This window comes from Stegastes partitus, unplaced genomic scaffold, assembly GCF_000690725.1.
Source record: "Stegastes partitus isolate 25-593 unplaced genomic scaffold, Stegastes_partitus-1.0.2 Scaffold1293, whole genome shotgun sequence".
NCBI lineage: Eukaryota > Metazoa > Chordata > Actinopteri > Pomacentridae > Stegastes > Stegastes partitus.
In genome coordinates, this window is record NW_007579024.1 from 169,136 (window position 1) to 185,272 (window position 16,137).

General features: G+C 40.0%; 1 protein-coding gene across 4 annotated transcripts in view; it reads left to right on the forward strand.

The window, feature by feature from the left end:
• Positions 1-16,137, forward strand: part of LOC103369474 (microtubule-actin cross-linking factor 1-like) — a 207,424-nt gene that overhangs the window by 168,879 nt on the left and 22,408 nt on the right. For all 4 annotated transcript variants that reach the window (XM_008298196.1, XM_008298198.1, XM_008298197.1 and 1 more), the window contains exons 7-13: positions 8,299-8,465; positions 10,063-10,175; positions 10,993-11,099; positions 11,599-11,718; positions 13,143-13,238; positions 14,462-14,589; positions 14,711-14,804. In XM_008298196.1, the coding sequence (XP_008296418.1) occupies positions 8,299-8,465; positions 10,063-10,175; positions 10,993-11,099; positions 11,599-11,718; positions 13,143-13,238; positions 14,462-14,589; positions 14,711-14,804 (825 nt within the window). The remainder of the gene's footprint in view (positions 1-8,298; positions 8,466-10,062; positions 10,176-10,992; positions 11,100-11,598; positions 11,719-13,142; positions 13,239-14,461; positions 14,590-14,710; positions 14,805-16,137) is intronic.

Consider the following 16,137-nt stretch of genomic DNA (forward strand, 5'->3'; position numbering starts at 1 on the left):
TTTCCTCCTTCTTCCTGCTTTGCATGTTGTTTTTCTCACACCACAAACTCCTGACGTCTGTTAGAGAGCATGAGACGGGCAGGCCAGCTGTTTGTCTGTGTGAGAAAGAAGGGTCATTGCTGCAAATGACAGGGTTTCCTTTTGCTGCAAACTGAAACATGTCATTTCCTACCAATTGGATAACACACAATACAACTACGTTTGTCTGGCTGTCTGGCTGCAGCGGTTTGTGGCTGGAAAAGGTTGTTTGTGGGTAATCAGGCGGGTGGGAGCTGTTAATTTGAACGTCACTAAAACCACGTTTTGAGGGTGATTGATGCTGTCGTCGTTCTACACTAGGTCAGACCATCGCAGTTTGTTCTTTTTCGTAGTTTCCTGCGTTGTCAGGAAGGCTTTGGGATCTGACAGATGATCACGATTCACAATTCTCAATTCTTCACCTGAATTCAAATAATATCGCAACCAAAACTCCTCCCTTGCTGAACCTTTGCTTATTGATATACCCTGAAATTTCTAGATGTTCCCTAAACGCCTCACATGCAGGTGATGAGAAGCTTCTCGTCGCCACTCAGTTCCTGCAGCAACTCAGATGTTTGTGTGACCAGATCTTACTTCTGTAATAAGTCCGATTCAGAGAGAGGTCAGAGTCTTCAATCAGCAGAGCGTTTAAATGTCACGCCTGCATGTAAACAGGCTGTCTCTTGTGAATAAAGCATAAAAAACCTTGCACTTCATGGAACAAATTACAGGTGATGTCTAGTAAAATCACTGAAAAAGAAAAGTATTAGTTTATATGTTGTATCTTTAAAAAAAACTGTACATAATGTCCACATCAAAAGTCTATATTTTTTTAGTCATTTGTGCTAAAGTTAAAGTTACATAGTTTCCTATTATTTAAATCAGTTATCAGATATAATTATTTTACAGATATTTGCTGTTATTTTCACAGTTTTTGAACAATACACTTTTGCATCATTTTTTAACGTATTTTTCTGGCGCTCTCGCTGACGTATTTTAGATTTTTTTTTTTTTACAGATTTTTTATTTATTTATTTATTTTTTACAGTGTGTGTGAACTAATCCAGAAAAGAATCCATCAGAGTTCCACCAGAGAAACTATCAGACAGGAGCTTCATAACTCAGATGATCATGGAACACTTTCATGTGTTGTAAACCACACATGCACTTATTTGCATGAACTTCGTCTTACTCCAGTCGACCCATCGTTTCTTTCTACCGTTCCCGTTTCTACCGTGTGCTTTCGCGTTCTGGTTACACAAAATGACTGGAGCTCACCTGCAGGAATGAGCCGTCCTGTGTTAGCTTACAGCTGTTAGCTTACAGCTGTTAGCTCACCTTGAAAGTGAGAAAAGCTGCTGCAGCCGCTGCAGTGATTCAGCTCACAGATGACGGACGAGTTTCTCAGCAGCCGCCACAGTTTGTTGGCTTCTCCTTCACACGATGAAGCCGGTGCAGCACAGTACAGTGTGCAGCGGAGCAGCTGACGTCATGTCAGGTTGTGTTTAGTGCTACGTTTGATGCTCGGCTGCTGCTGAGTCATGAGAAACACACAGACATACTGTAGATCTCAGCGCTGCAGAAATCCCTGGTTAGCAGTGTTTTACTGGACAGCAGTGATCAATACTCCTGAGTGTGTTCTGTGTCGTAGGATGAGTGTGTGTGTGTGTCAGTTTAAAGTGCATCTGTCGTTCGTATGTGGGTGTGTGTTGCCTCTCTCTGCATAAAAAGGGATTTGAAATGCGCATTCATCAGTGCGACGGCTGCTTGGTCGAGCCTCGAGGGGATTCCAAGCCTTGAAATCACCCCTCGTATTTATCCATGTATCCGCCCTGCTGTGGGTGAAGCTGCACATCCATCACTCCTCCATCACTCCTGCATCCATCCTCCATCCATCCTCTCACCTAAAGACTTTAAACCAGGGGTTTTACATGAATACTTTTTGTTTAACAGCCAGTAAAACTATCTTTTTTTCTTCTTATAGATCCTCTTTTTGTCTGTCCTCCATCCTCCCCCCCTCACCCATGTCTCCTCCTCCCACTCCCTCCTCCCCCACTAACTTCAAAGAGGCCATGTTTCTAAAAGAGGGCTGGTCCGGAGCCCCGGGGGGCTGCTGGTGGATCAGGGATGTTTGTGACTGGATCATAGTTGCTCTGAAAACTGCTGCTAACTGACAGAATCTCACTTTATCTACAATAACATTCACGTGGCTCAGTCTGGTATGAGTTTAAATACTTAGACGACGTACATAGATGTTGTATGTACTGTGGAAAATAGTTTTTAAGGTTAATTTTTTAAACTGTTACTGCTGTTTTTTGTACAGTTTTGTTAAATTACAGAAAAGAAGTAAATTACAGAAAAGAAGTATAATTAAATTACACGTTGACTGTAAAAACAACAACAACAAAAAAGGGTCAAAACTGTAAATAATGTCCACATCAAAAATCTGTTTTACAGATGTTGCTGTTATTTGAGGAAAATAAATCTGTCTGCTAAGGACTGATATGTTTTTAAACCTGATATATTACAGCTTTGTTAAATTACAGATAATAGCTGGCAAAATCACAGAAAATAATTATTAATTTATATGTTCACTAAACTATAAATAATGTAGTTTTAAAAAAAAAAACGTTATTTGTTATTTTACAACATTTAATTGTAAATGGCTGTATTTAAATCAGCAAAAATATCACTATTTTAATAAGATAATTGGCATTATTTAAAAGAAAAGTTACGTATATAAAGGATTGATAAACTGTTACATTACAGATGTTCCCTGTTTTGATAAATTACTGATAATATCTCATAAAATCACAGGAAAAAGGTATTAATATGACATGATGTTCTAGTTGTAGTTGGTAAATACCTTTTTTTTCTTTCTTTCTGGCACCCTTACTGTCAAACTTTTAATTTGTTTTTGCAGTGCAGCAGCAGAGATGAGTTTTAACACCATGACTTCACACCTGCACACACCTGTAGAGATATAAATTGGTCTTACTGAACATAAATCAGCTCCTGAAGCGTCCTGGAGAGGAATTCACCGCCTGTCATGTATCCAGAGCTCCTGTCTGTTATTGTGTGCAGCCTGCACTTAGCCTGCCTCTAAATTATTGTGTTCACATGTACAGATTTGTTGTATTGGTCCATCTTGTTTTGGCTTCAGTCTCTCAGTTTGATGTCTGATGAAATGCACATACATTTCCTCATGTCACATATTCATTCGATGTATTTGTGCCGCCATAGATGCAGAAGAGTCAGTTCAGTTAATTAAACAGTTGCAAAGTTAAACAGCTTTGTCTCAACCTGCTGAATACCCAGCAGGCTCATTTAGAAAAGCCGCTGATGTTAAGCCGACATGCTTTAATGACTGCAGAGATTGTTGGTTTCACAAAATGCATGAAAGCTACTGTGCCAATCAATCGTGTTTACAACAGGACAGTGGTGGTTAACTCACCACACAATAGAGTTTTCTGGCTATTTGTCAAGAATTTCTCATTTTTAATTCTGCTAAGCTTACAAAGAGATCCGTGTTCTGTTGTGCAAAGAGCACGTTTTTAAGATCCGAAGCATAAAACACGGCAGCACAACAAATACCAGCAGCTAAAGAACAAGTCATGTGTTAGAAGTGAGTCATCAGAAGAGATTTTAAAGAGGATACTGAGTTTGGCTGATGAGTTTTACAGCTGAGAGATCCAAACAGCAAAGACCTGACACATGTTAGTTGGACTCTGCTGCAGGGTTTCAGACCGTGATAAGGCTTATCAGAAGTCAGCAGATCACTGATGTAGGCAGGATCCTGACATCTGAAGGCCTTCAGATACTCTTAAAATACTGTAAAGTCAAGGTTAGATCTACACGGTAGTGGTTTAATCACCAGCTATTCAGTTATTTGGTAACACTTTTGATAATCAAACGATTTTTAAAGATAAATTGGTCATAAGTCATGTCTTTTTTTACCCCTCTGTGGCTGTAAACGGAATATTTCTGGGTCGTGACCAAAACGTTTGTCATCTTGGAAGCCCTTAAAAGACATTTATGGACGTATCAACTGATGGATTAATCAACAAAATACTCATCCAGCTCAACTCAAGGTTCACTTGCTTTTTCAGATGCTTTAAACTGTCTTCGCCACCAGATAACAAGCTCCGGTCTTTGATTAAGGCTGTGAGACGTGTTTGAAAAACTGGCAAACATCAAGTGAACCTCCAATGCAGCTAAATCACCTTGAAATCCTTTCTCCGTGTTCGTATGCTGCATGAAAGCCTGGCCGACATGTGCAGCGGTTTGTAGGGATGAGTCCTGGTTTCTCTGTGTGCAGACGCCCAACTCACACTGAGAGCTGTATCAATATTCAGATGGAGGATTAGACGCTCCGTTTTTCTCTGCAAAGGAGGTTGTAGATGCATACAGAGAGACGGAATGACAATACACAGCTGAATTCACATTTGCAGATTCCTGCTGAAGTGTCAAACAGCATCGTGTTGGGTTTGTTTATTCAGTGGGAAGCTGCTGGAGACGCCATCCAGCTCCCAGTAGCTCACACATCTGGGTGGATGTACAGTACGGGTTCAGTGTTCAGTGACAGAAACATTTATCTGGTTTTGCATTTTGTCCATATTTTGGTTAAGAGGCCTCATTAATACAGTGCTTGTTTTAACAGTGTTGATGCGTATGTTTGCAAGAAAAGGAAAAAGCTTCATTTTTTCATTGTTTTCCTGCTATTTTACTCAATATTATCTGTAATTTATCAAAACAGAGTAAATCTGCAACAGTAAATTGTTTAAAAAAATGACAGGTGACACTATGAATCATTATTTATACATAGTGTAGGGATCCGCTCTGTGTTGGTAATACAGAGACTGTTTTGGTTTTTACTGTCAACGTGTAAATTCATGGTTTTTTCTGTGACTTTACTAGACATCAGTTGTAATTTAGCAACAGAGAGAATCTGTAACACAACAGTTTATTTTATTATTTACCATTTTTCATCCTTCACAGATGATTTTTTCCCCTTTCAAAGCAAACTATTTGTAAAATAATGGCATTATTCGCTGATTTAAAAACAGTGGAAAATGTCATTTTATAATCATCTCTTTAACCAGTTTGATTTATTTATTTATTTAAAATTAATATTATTATTTTACTGTCAATATGCAAGTTTACAACTTACTGGATGTGACCTGCAATTTAACAAAACTGTGAAAATCTGTCAAATTAAAGGAAAAATGTATTTTAGCATTATTATTATTTATTTGTTTATTTTTAAATCCCTAATATAAGTAATTTCTGATAGCAATCAGTGTAAATATCTGTAATATATATACATGCTAATTTAAATACAGTAAAAACTTCATCATGATTTTACAGTCAAACTCTATAAAACAATTCAATGCATTGACAGTATAAAAACTACAGATCTTTTACATTGGCATTATATATATAAGGTGGCTGTGGGTCAGGTGGTAGAACGGGTTGTCCTCCAATCACAAGGTTGGCGGTTCGATCCCCTCCACAGTGGAAGTGTCCTTGAGCAAGACACTGAAGCTGAAGTTGGCAGGCAGCACCTTGCATGGCAGCTCTGTCCTCATTGGTGTGTGAATGAGAAACACATTGTAAAGCGCTTTGGATAAAAGCGCTCTATAGACCATTTCCCATATATCATTTTGGGCTGGTTTTTTCTGTATTTTTTTTCCTCCATAATATCTGTAATTTAACAAAACACGGAAGATCTGTAAAATAAGAGCGACTTGTTCGTAACATTCCAGTTAGAAACAGTTAAAGGCGCTCGTTAGTTTCTAGTGTGGAGATATGCAGCATACTTCTGCAAGTCACCGCTCTCCTGTGCTGCTCACTTCCTCGCTGCTCCCTCCCTCCTCGTCTTTTTGGCTGCTGCTGCAGTCTGTTGGCTCACTGTGGACTTTCATAGCGCTCTATATCAGCAGCAGAGACAGTAAGGGAGGGAACGAGGGATGACAGAAGAATACTGATGACAATAACGGCAGCCAAGCAGCGACAGTTAGCGCACATACGTCACTCGGCTTTTGTCGTCTCGGACAGATGGACCTAAAGAGTGCAAATTGAGAGGAAGGAGAGCGCAGAGGGAACATGGCTGGAGTTGTTGTGTTGCTCAGCGGGTAGAAAACATAGATTAAACTGCTGTCAGTCTCCATGGAGGCCTGGTTTCTCCCACAGTAAACACGCATGTCCCCAAAGACCCTGGATAGTGAAAATCATGGTTTTTACCGTGTTAACACGTCCTTATGGTGTTTTTTATACACTGGAAGACAATTCAGGAGTAAAATAAACAGACAACACCACGTCTGGACTTTTTATTACCTTGATGGCCCCAAAAACACAGATTCAGACTTCCAGGGTTTCATCCACAACGAGCCTAAAGAACCAACCTGTCAACTTTTTGTATCATTATTCATCAAACGTATATAAGTTAATTACTCCAATATCACAACTTGTCATTGTGTAGTCGTAGGAGTTGTAGGTGAGCTGGTGTGCTCGAGCTGCAGCGAGTGGAGCCAGAGTCGGGGACTAGAGTCGTATCTGAGACATTTTAAGGCGAGACTGGATTGTTTTAATGGAAAAAACTTCAAACTTTGATACACAGAGATGAGTTTTTATGGGTTTAATCAACAACTGGAGACACTTTAAAGGTTCCACTTGCAGTTTTTCAGCTCAAAATACTGCAAAGATGCTTCGTTTCATCACTGTCTAACCCCAGGTTTTAGTCCTTTTTTGCTCTGAAACCAATGAGCTTCTGCTGTCTCCGCCCCCCTTTCAGGAAGAAAACACTCAGTTGAGCTGGACGACTATTGGTTAGTGAAGTGTTACAAAGCACCTGGGTTGAATTCTTACTGTCTGGTAAAACTGAGAAGCTAACTAGTTGTTTGGGATCTTGAGAAATGGCAGAAGTGAACGTTTTTATCTCTTAACTTATTTATTTTACACTTTTTAAACATAAAAAATGGATTTTCACCATATAGGAGCTTTAAAGGTGCTGTTAGGAGATATGTGTGACAACATCAGTAGTACCTGTTTACTCCAAAATAAGCTGATTTAGATTTTTGGTTATCAACAGATATGATTTATTTCGGGCTGATTCTGTAGCTGATTGCTAGTAATCAAAGAAACTCATGTATTTTTATTGAAAATTGTAAAATGTTGGTGTCAGAATTTAAGTATAAGACAAACTCCAACATGCAACTTTGTCGAAAGGCCTTTTTAAAAATGTGTCTTTTACATATGTTCAATTCAAACTAACTGTCGAGCGATTTATCTTTCAGTGTTGATCGACTGTCACTCATGACATCCAACCAATCAGATAGAACTGTGGGCGGGACATTCCTGGAGACTACAGATACAGCAACATCAGAATATAGGATTCAGTAATTGGCTAGAACTGTAAATAATGGACTCTTATTTTAACATTTTTATATTTTAAAGTCCTGAGTTGGCGACTGAAAAACATCCAAGAACTATGAAGCATTATCTAAAAAACAAAATAGAACTCTGCTGCTAAAACCCCACTGATGCGGCAAAATCACAACCATTTGTGGCCGTTTTAGCGTTTAATGTGCATCTTTTAGCACATTTCACAGATCCTGTATGTTTGAAGAAACAACGGGGGGGTGACGTGAATGTTGGTACGTAGGGGAGGAAGGAGATGAGAAGGCCGAGCAGATTGATCAGCATCTGAGGCACAGCAGATGAAAGGACGTGAAAAAACCGAGGCGACAGATCGAGGCTGGGTGGAGGGAGGAGGCTGGAGATGAAGGAGGGGAAGGAAAGCGAGGAGGGGGTATGAGCTAATGAGAAGGCCAGACTGTAGATGCTGAGAAATGGGAGGAAAAAAAATCATGCATTCATAAAAACACATGCCTACATGTGTCACACTGGCTTCACTGAGTTATTGATCCTCAGGAAGAAAAATGAGGGTCTGCAATGAGACGTCAGGTTGAATTAAAGCGACTAAAATCTCTGCCTTGCATGTGCTTGTTTCTGCCAACTCATTGTAGCCGTGGCTGTTTCTGTGTGTGTGATAATGACTGTCTTCAAGAGTAAAGTTCATTTTTCAACAGTGAACGCATCATTAGACAGAACATGATGAATGAGAGAGCGAGAGGGATCCTGGAAGATTTTGCTGAACTTTCATGATTTCTTTATGTAAATGTGATATTTTTCAGTACATTTGGCGGCAAGGCTCAGCAGAGGATTATTGTTTCTCTCACTGTGAATCTCAACGCTCTTCTGTCTCTGTGTTCCCTCCAGATTTCGGAGATCTATGTGAGCGGTGAGTCAGGTGACCTCACAGCCAAAGAGAAGCTGTTACTATGGAGCCAGCAGGCGACAGAAGGATACCCCGGCCTCCGCTGCGTCAACTTCACCTCGTCCTGGAGCGACGGACGCATGTTCAACGCTCTGCTGCACAGATACAGGTGAGAGTTTGACGTAGTTTTTTTTTGTATTTTGGAATGGATGTAAACCCAACACAGAGATGCACTCCTTTCTGTTAAGCTGACGGTATTTGAAAAAGTTGACTTGACGTCAGAATGAGCAACCTGCTCACTAAGAGGTCGGACATAAACGCATTCCCATGTGACACACGTCTAAACTGCATGCTGTCGTATTAACATTCATGCACAACCAACTTACTTTGAGTTGCGTAAATTATTTTATGAAAGATTTTGTTCCGCATTTCAGCACCGATATTGGTCCAAAAACTTCAGAGTTTCCTGCCATTATTACAAAATAGTTCAATATTACAAACATAAAGATTTATTGTGATGAAGAAAGAGTGTACAGGTCAGATTAATGAGCCTCACCAGTGATGAATATAATCAGTGATGAATATAATATAACTGACTGGAGCTGATGTTTAGTTTGTTGCTTCCAGCTGTTCAGGACTGTTTCCTCCTAGTTTGTTAAATATCTGCTGCATCCATTTGAGCGTCTTTTAAAAGAGGTGCATTTATACACGTGGAACAACAGCGTCGGTAATTTCATTATGAGCTTGTGATGATAAATCATCCCTGACATGGAGACAGGATCAGTCTGAGCCAGTATCCAATAGCAAGTTACACTGTGTGCTTTATTCCACGTCAGACAGGTGAGCTATCACAGAGTCACAATTTAGTTTGTTGCTTCCAGTTGTTTGGGACTGTTTGCTCTGATTATAAACCAGCAGGAGGCTCTTAATGAGCTTTTTAGAAACAAGATTAATGCAATTTTATTCATGTGGAACAACTGCAGTAACTTCATTCATTACTTAAGAATGTAAAATATCTCCAGCATGGAGACAGAATCGATCAGCAGGTCACACTGTGAATGTTTGTTACACTGTGGATTTAGATTTAGTCTTTTGTTTCCTCGTACATTAGAATGCATTAAAGTCACTTGATGAATATCATCCTGTGTCTCTTTCTGTCACTGTTGTGTCTGAATGCAGCCTTGAGGAACATTAATGTCAAAGTGGTTTATATCTGAATGGCAGACTACAATCATTTTAACAGACTGATGAAGCACCAATATTACATATTCCATGTCTGAAAAGGACTGAAATGTTCTAAGCCACACTTGAGACTGAGGTTGAAATGGAAAATGCTTTCAATACAGACACATTAAACTATTCAGAGCCACACAGACCCGACTGTGCTGTGTGTTCGTCTAAAATACTGGTTCAAGGATGATTGATGTCTATTCAGAAGGTTTCAATAACATTTTAATACAACTTTTCAAGGTGTTATATGCAAAAAGATATGCGTTGAGTTTTGTGTCGAAAATGTTTTAATCAGTGTTAAATTCAAAACTCAAACACCGACAAACATCAAGGATGTTTCTGTGAGTGGGTGAAGGAGAAACACGCTGTAGATTTGACCTAACCTGTATGTTTGACGTTACTGTATGAGAGCAGAACATTTACCAAATCAATAGTATTACAGACGTGTAGCAGAGATGCTGGTGTTCCCCAGACATCTGAACAACAGATTCCGACACACAAAACACACCGATGCGTCTCCTCTGTTTGGTTTTCAGGCCCGACCTGATCGACATGGAGGTGGTGTCGCGGCAGAGTAACCGTGAGAACCTTGAACAGGCCTTCGAGATCGCCGAATCATTAGGAGTGACCAGACTGCTGGACGCTGAGGGTGAGACTGTCCTTCTGAATCAATAAACTGCTTGTTCAGGGTAAAGATCTTCAGAAAGTCACCATTTTATGATACTTCTCATGTTAGTAGCTGAGCTCCTTTTGACGACTGTAGGCAGGTTTTTATCTCGTTTGTTACCAGCTTTTATTTTAGAAGCATCCCAGCAGCCCTAATGACTGACTAGTTGACACATATATATTTATGACTCTGTCTCTGCCTGTGTAGAGACTCTCTGTGGTCCTATTTTTGGTGTTTTTTCCACAGTTCCCATCGCCACAGGCCGTTCATTTTAGGAAAAGTGACACTTTCAGCTGTTGTTGACCTCTTGAGTCTTCAGAGATGAGTTTGTCAGCACAAAAAGTGGGACACTGTTGAATCTGAGGCTGATTTGGGATTATATTGTCAGTGAAGCTTTGCTATATGTTGCTTCTCCTGCTACAGAATCAGAGATGCTGCATCCATTTATTGTGTCTTTTCTCATGTCTTCTTCCTCCTCATGTTATTGTTCTTCTTAGTCTTCTTTTGGCTATAATCATGATTGTTATTATTATTATTACGTATGTTGTATGTTTGCCACATGCATTTCTTTGCAGCACACAAAGTGCAGAATCTGGATAATTTTTTTTTTAGATCTTTTATGGTTTACATGTTTTCAGTTGTTAAGACTTTCACATTTAATTCTTTGTTTTGGTTTTAATTCCCAGCCAGCTGTGATCTGGAAACCTCACAGATGATTATTTAATATATTGTGATAAACAGCCGTCTGTTGCTATACTTCCTGCAGTGTTTCATTCATCTTTTTGAATTTTCTCCTCAGACGTTGATGTTCCGTCTCCAGACGAGAAGTCGGTCATCACTTACGTCTCCTCAATCTACGATGCTTTCCCTAAAATCCCTGAAGGAGGAGAAGGCATCGCTGCACACGTACGTCACGTCGCTCTTTACTGACTCACAACCTGTAGCTTCTTACTGATGCATTTCTGTTGCTCGTGATCTCAAATGCATGTTGTCATATTACTGTGTTAGTCTGCTACAGTTGGACTGGTTTAAGGCATGTACTGGTGTTTGTAGGATTTTACTTTCTTGCTGCATTGTTCCCACTTTTCCTGTTAACTTTTAAAGAACTTTCCAGCATTAGAGTTTCCAGCATTTTCGTTTCTTCTTTCCACTGAAAGTTTCTTCCCATTTTGTTTGCTAGTCAGCTGTGCAGCTTGTTGAGTAATGAACTGGAACTTTGTGATGCCGTTAATTAAACAGCGTTCCGGTCATTTATTTGTAATTACTTTGTGTAAAACAAAGCCTGTCTGTTGCCATTTGAGGCAGTATGTGAATATCTGATGTATGGTTTCTCTTCAGAAATAGCTGATTATTATTTCTACTTGCTATTTACTTATTTCTGTCCTTCTCTCTGTTGTGCCTTCAGGAGGTGGACCAGCGCTGGTCAGAGTACCAGTCCAGGTTCACGTCTCTGCTCCAGTGGAGCCGCCAGCATACGGCCCTCATGGCCAACAAGAACTTCCCTCAGAACCCTGTGGAACTCAAGGTGAGCGCCTCACGTCACTCAGCAACTGTAGCAGTGTGGCGTCTTCTGGAAGAGTGACCAGAGCCTTATTGAAATGAACTGCAGCATGCTGACTAGTACTAGAACAGAATTTACTATTAAGTTAAGAGTTAAGAAACACAAATAACCCTCAAAAACACACCAACACTGCATATACCAGTATGGGTGTTGCATATTGCGCTATATTTATTGCACCAGGAAAAAAATACAACTATTGCGCAAGCTTGAATAAAACTTATTGCACAATAATTAATGATGCACACAAGGAGTCATTCAGTGCTTGTTGGAATTCAGTGTGGGAACAGCTACAGGCAGGCCTGCATTTCTAATTGTCTGTTTGTTAAGTATGATTGGTCATATTTTAATAACAAGCCTCATTTTGATTCACTCACATTTACCTCGTTAAAGTTAAGAGAAACTCAACACTGCCTGCAACTGTTGAAAATTAATCGCTCTCTAATGTTTCAGAGGATAGAAACCATTAATTTATTTTGTTTAATATTTGTTTTTGGCCATTGTGTGCCTTGGGGAAAACAGTAGAGCGAGACAAGAAATAAGGAGTGAAAGACCAGGAAAATGACTGTTCAGCTGTCCAGGATTTAAACCAGAGACTCGCTGCTCGTTTGGTTTGCACCCGAATCAATCAGCTATCAGGTTGCAACAAGAAGCCTGTGAGTCCAAAATGAACACTCTGGATGAGGCATTTGGGATATTTGATGCAACAGAAATTTAAAAAATAGTGCCAGTTGTGTTTTTATAACAGCTATAGGCGGCACAGAAAGGGTTAAATGGTGAGTAATTCTGAATACTAAATAAACAGAATGTGTCACCAAACACTGTGTAAATTGGTGACATACAGATGTGCTTTTTTTTAAAATCTCAGGTGTTTTAATTCAGATTTCCTCACAGCAACATGTACGTGCGACTGCTACTGGCTGTGGTGTGAATCAGATCCCAGCCTGTATGTTTTCTCAGCTTCGTCTCTTCAGTCTCACCGACGTGCAGCCTTGAGGAAAGAGAGCTGACGAGCAATTTCTGTAAAATCCTTGAGAGAACAAATAAAAAAGGCGTGGGGAGGGGAGGGTAGAGGGTTTTAATAATGTGGACACCTTCGCACAGAGGTGTTAGATGAGCAAAGAAGGGTTCAGATTAAAGGCAGGATCAGTGAATTAGTTTGCAGAAGAGGGAATAATAACGTGAGGGAGGATGCAGCAGTGAATGAAGTGATGGTTGAAGGAAGAGGAAGCAGCTAAACAGCAGATGACCGTTGAGAATCCGGCTAATGACCGCCCAGGGAGAGAGGCTGTGATTACAGAGCTTTTACCTCTGATTACAGGTATTGACTTTGAGTCTGACCTAAAACAAAGACTGTATTAACACCCAGCCTCATGTTTCTCCTCCTGCAGGCACTTTACAACGAGTACGTCCATTTTAAAGAGACAGAGATCCCTGCGAAGGAGGTCGAGAAAGGTCACATCGAGCACCTCTACAAGCTGCTGGAGGTAGGAAGAGCGTTGAGGCGGAGGAAGAGGTGGCCGACGTTTAGCTCCAGCTCATTGTGCATCATGAGGCTGAGCTCGGGGGGGATCCTGACAGTGAGGGGATGATAAAGTTTAGCTGCAGAGCTCAGTCATACATTTGCCTCCTGAAGCCGTCGTGTTGTTATCAATGCAGCGGATTGTTTGATTGAACACAAACACATGACGGCTGATAATAGATCCCATTTATTCTCACTCAGCTGATGCTAGCAGAGCGTTGGACTGTGGTGTGACTTATGATCACTCAGAAATGGGATGCAAAGGAGGCTGTAATGGAGTTTATGTGATAGTTCTGTGGACGTGAACAGAAGGAAAGTGTTATTTTTGCTTTGTGCTTACTGTGGGCTCATTCTTCACTGCAATATAAAGTCCTGCAGCTCTGTGGAAGCAGCACAACCAGGACTAGAAGAAGAGAGAACTCAGAAATCTCTTGTGCAGCCTAACAAAGTTATTGTGGCATAAATAATAACAAAAGAGAAAAAGCCACATTTATTTTATAAAACTAAAAGAGGGTGTTAAAAATGGTGCCTCACATACTATAGTTATTTACATTTTTGCAACCTCTGCGTCATTTTTTTTCTACTACTCTGAACATCAGTCTTGAAAAGCTATATTATTGTGCTGAATATATCTTCCAGCAACTTTCAGACAACTTGCTGCTCTGTAGACTTGTTTTTGAGCCATGCCACATTTATTTTATTGATTAAATATGCTTTATTTTTCTCCAAAATTTTCCAATTTGTTTTCTTTTTTGTCTCCTCTCTGCTGTGTTTAGACACAGCCTGCAGTTCAGTCGAATATTTGCTAGATTTTTGTCATGTGACTCAGTTGATACAGCTGAGATTTATTTATTTATTTTACAGAAAATTGTTTATTTTTGGCCAGTTTTTGAATGAATCATGGCAAAAAAAAAAAAAAAAGTGATCTGGTGAAATATTATGGGGTTACATTTAGTTCAGTATCTCGACACAATGGCATCTCACACGGGATATGTTCAAAGACCGTCCTAAAGTTGGAAATTCAGCAATTTTTTTCAGTTTTTACAGTTTCTGGCTCTGCTAAGTGATGCCATTTTGGGGATTAAAAAAAAGCAAAAATTATTTCAGCCCTGCCGGTGGGTTTTATGCGTCAGTGGGTTTATTATATATTTACCCGGTGTGTGTGTGTTTGTGTGTTTGTGTGTTCAGGTGTGGATCGAGTTCGGTCGTATTAAGCTTCCTCAGGGCCTCCATCCCAACGACCTGGAGGAGGAATGGGGCAAACTCATCCTGGAGATGCTGGAGAGAGAAAAGGCTCTCCGGCCGGCCGTGGAGAGGTACCGACACACACATCCAAAATAATTACATTAAAAGCGCTGATGCATCTCCTCGCATTCAATTTCTCATCAGGTTCGATTTTCGGGGACATGAATGTTTAACCTCTGTCTGTGTTTTCAGGTTAGAGCTGCTGCTTCAGAGAGCCAATAAGATCCAGAACATGGCTCTGGACTGTGAGGAGAAACTGACCCTGGCCAAGAACACACTGCAGGCCGTGAGTACCCAACCTCCCTCATGTTCCAGCCTTTTCATTTCCTCTCTCACACATGCAGGGTTCTGGGCTTTAAGTCTGGTCAGTGTGCAATAATTTGGCGTAGCATTTTACAACGTGTTAATGTGTAGAAACGGAAAACACGAGTGGCCTTCTGGGACAATAAATATTTACTCACCACTTTCCCAGCTCTCTGCAAACACTCTCTCTTGCCTTTGCCTGCACGCAAACAGTCCAGCATGTGACCAAAAATCTAAACATTTTCATCGATCACACCATTTTATCTGACATTTAGCAGGTCTGTCTGCTAAGTGGGACGTTTGTCAATACAGTGTAGGAAGGCAAATATCCCACTTGTGGATCTATAACTGCACAAGCCTTAAAATCCAAAATAAATCAGCTAAAATAATTTTAAAAAAATAGCTAAAATCATAAATGTAGGAAGGAAATATATATATAACTCTCCATACACATTTAGACAAAACTGATTAAAAATATTACAAAACAAACACACACAAATATCTCACTGGAATGAATTATATAATAGACCCCAGGATCAACTTAGAGCACCAACATAATTATCAGTTAATACACTGAAGCAGGGCTAGTTAGATGAATATGCTTGAGAAAATGCTGCTAGTAATTGAAACATTTATATTTAGATAAAACCACTCAGTTTCAACTGAGTTAAAACTAGCATTAGAACGAGTTATTTCCCTCTTTTCAAGCTCATTTTTGGTCACATTTGTTGTTGCGCTGCAGTAACTGAGTGGAGACTAGAAGCTTCTCTGTGCACAGCATTAGTTCATGCATGAGAAGCATTCAGGGGACGCTGGTAAATTGTAGCTTCAGAAAACAGCCTTGATTACACTTTTCCCTTCTGAGCTGCATGAGTCTTTGCATGCACATTGGTCTCGCTGCAGCACCCACCACCACAAGTACCTTCTAAACCTTTGGGAAACACAGAGATAAGATAAAAGGAGTGCATCCTAAGCACGGCCGAGAGCAGAGCTTTTGCTGCAGGAGCATCAGCGTTATGAAATAAAACATTAAAAAGCACAAAATTGCCAAAAAGCTCAAAGAAGCAGAGCAGCTCGCCTCCCTACAGCGTTTCTGCACCAGACAGCAGCAAACCGAAGCATTTTTGAGTCAGAAACGACAATAAAGTTTAACATAATGGAGCCACCTTTCATTAGCTTCAAGCCCCAGAACATCCTTATAAATAAGAAAAATTAAAAAAAACATTAAAATGCATCTTTATTCCAGTTTCATTCATTTACGTAATGTGTTAAGACATAACCAGAGTGTACGTGAACGGACATTAAGGACTTAACTT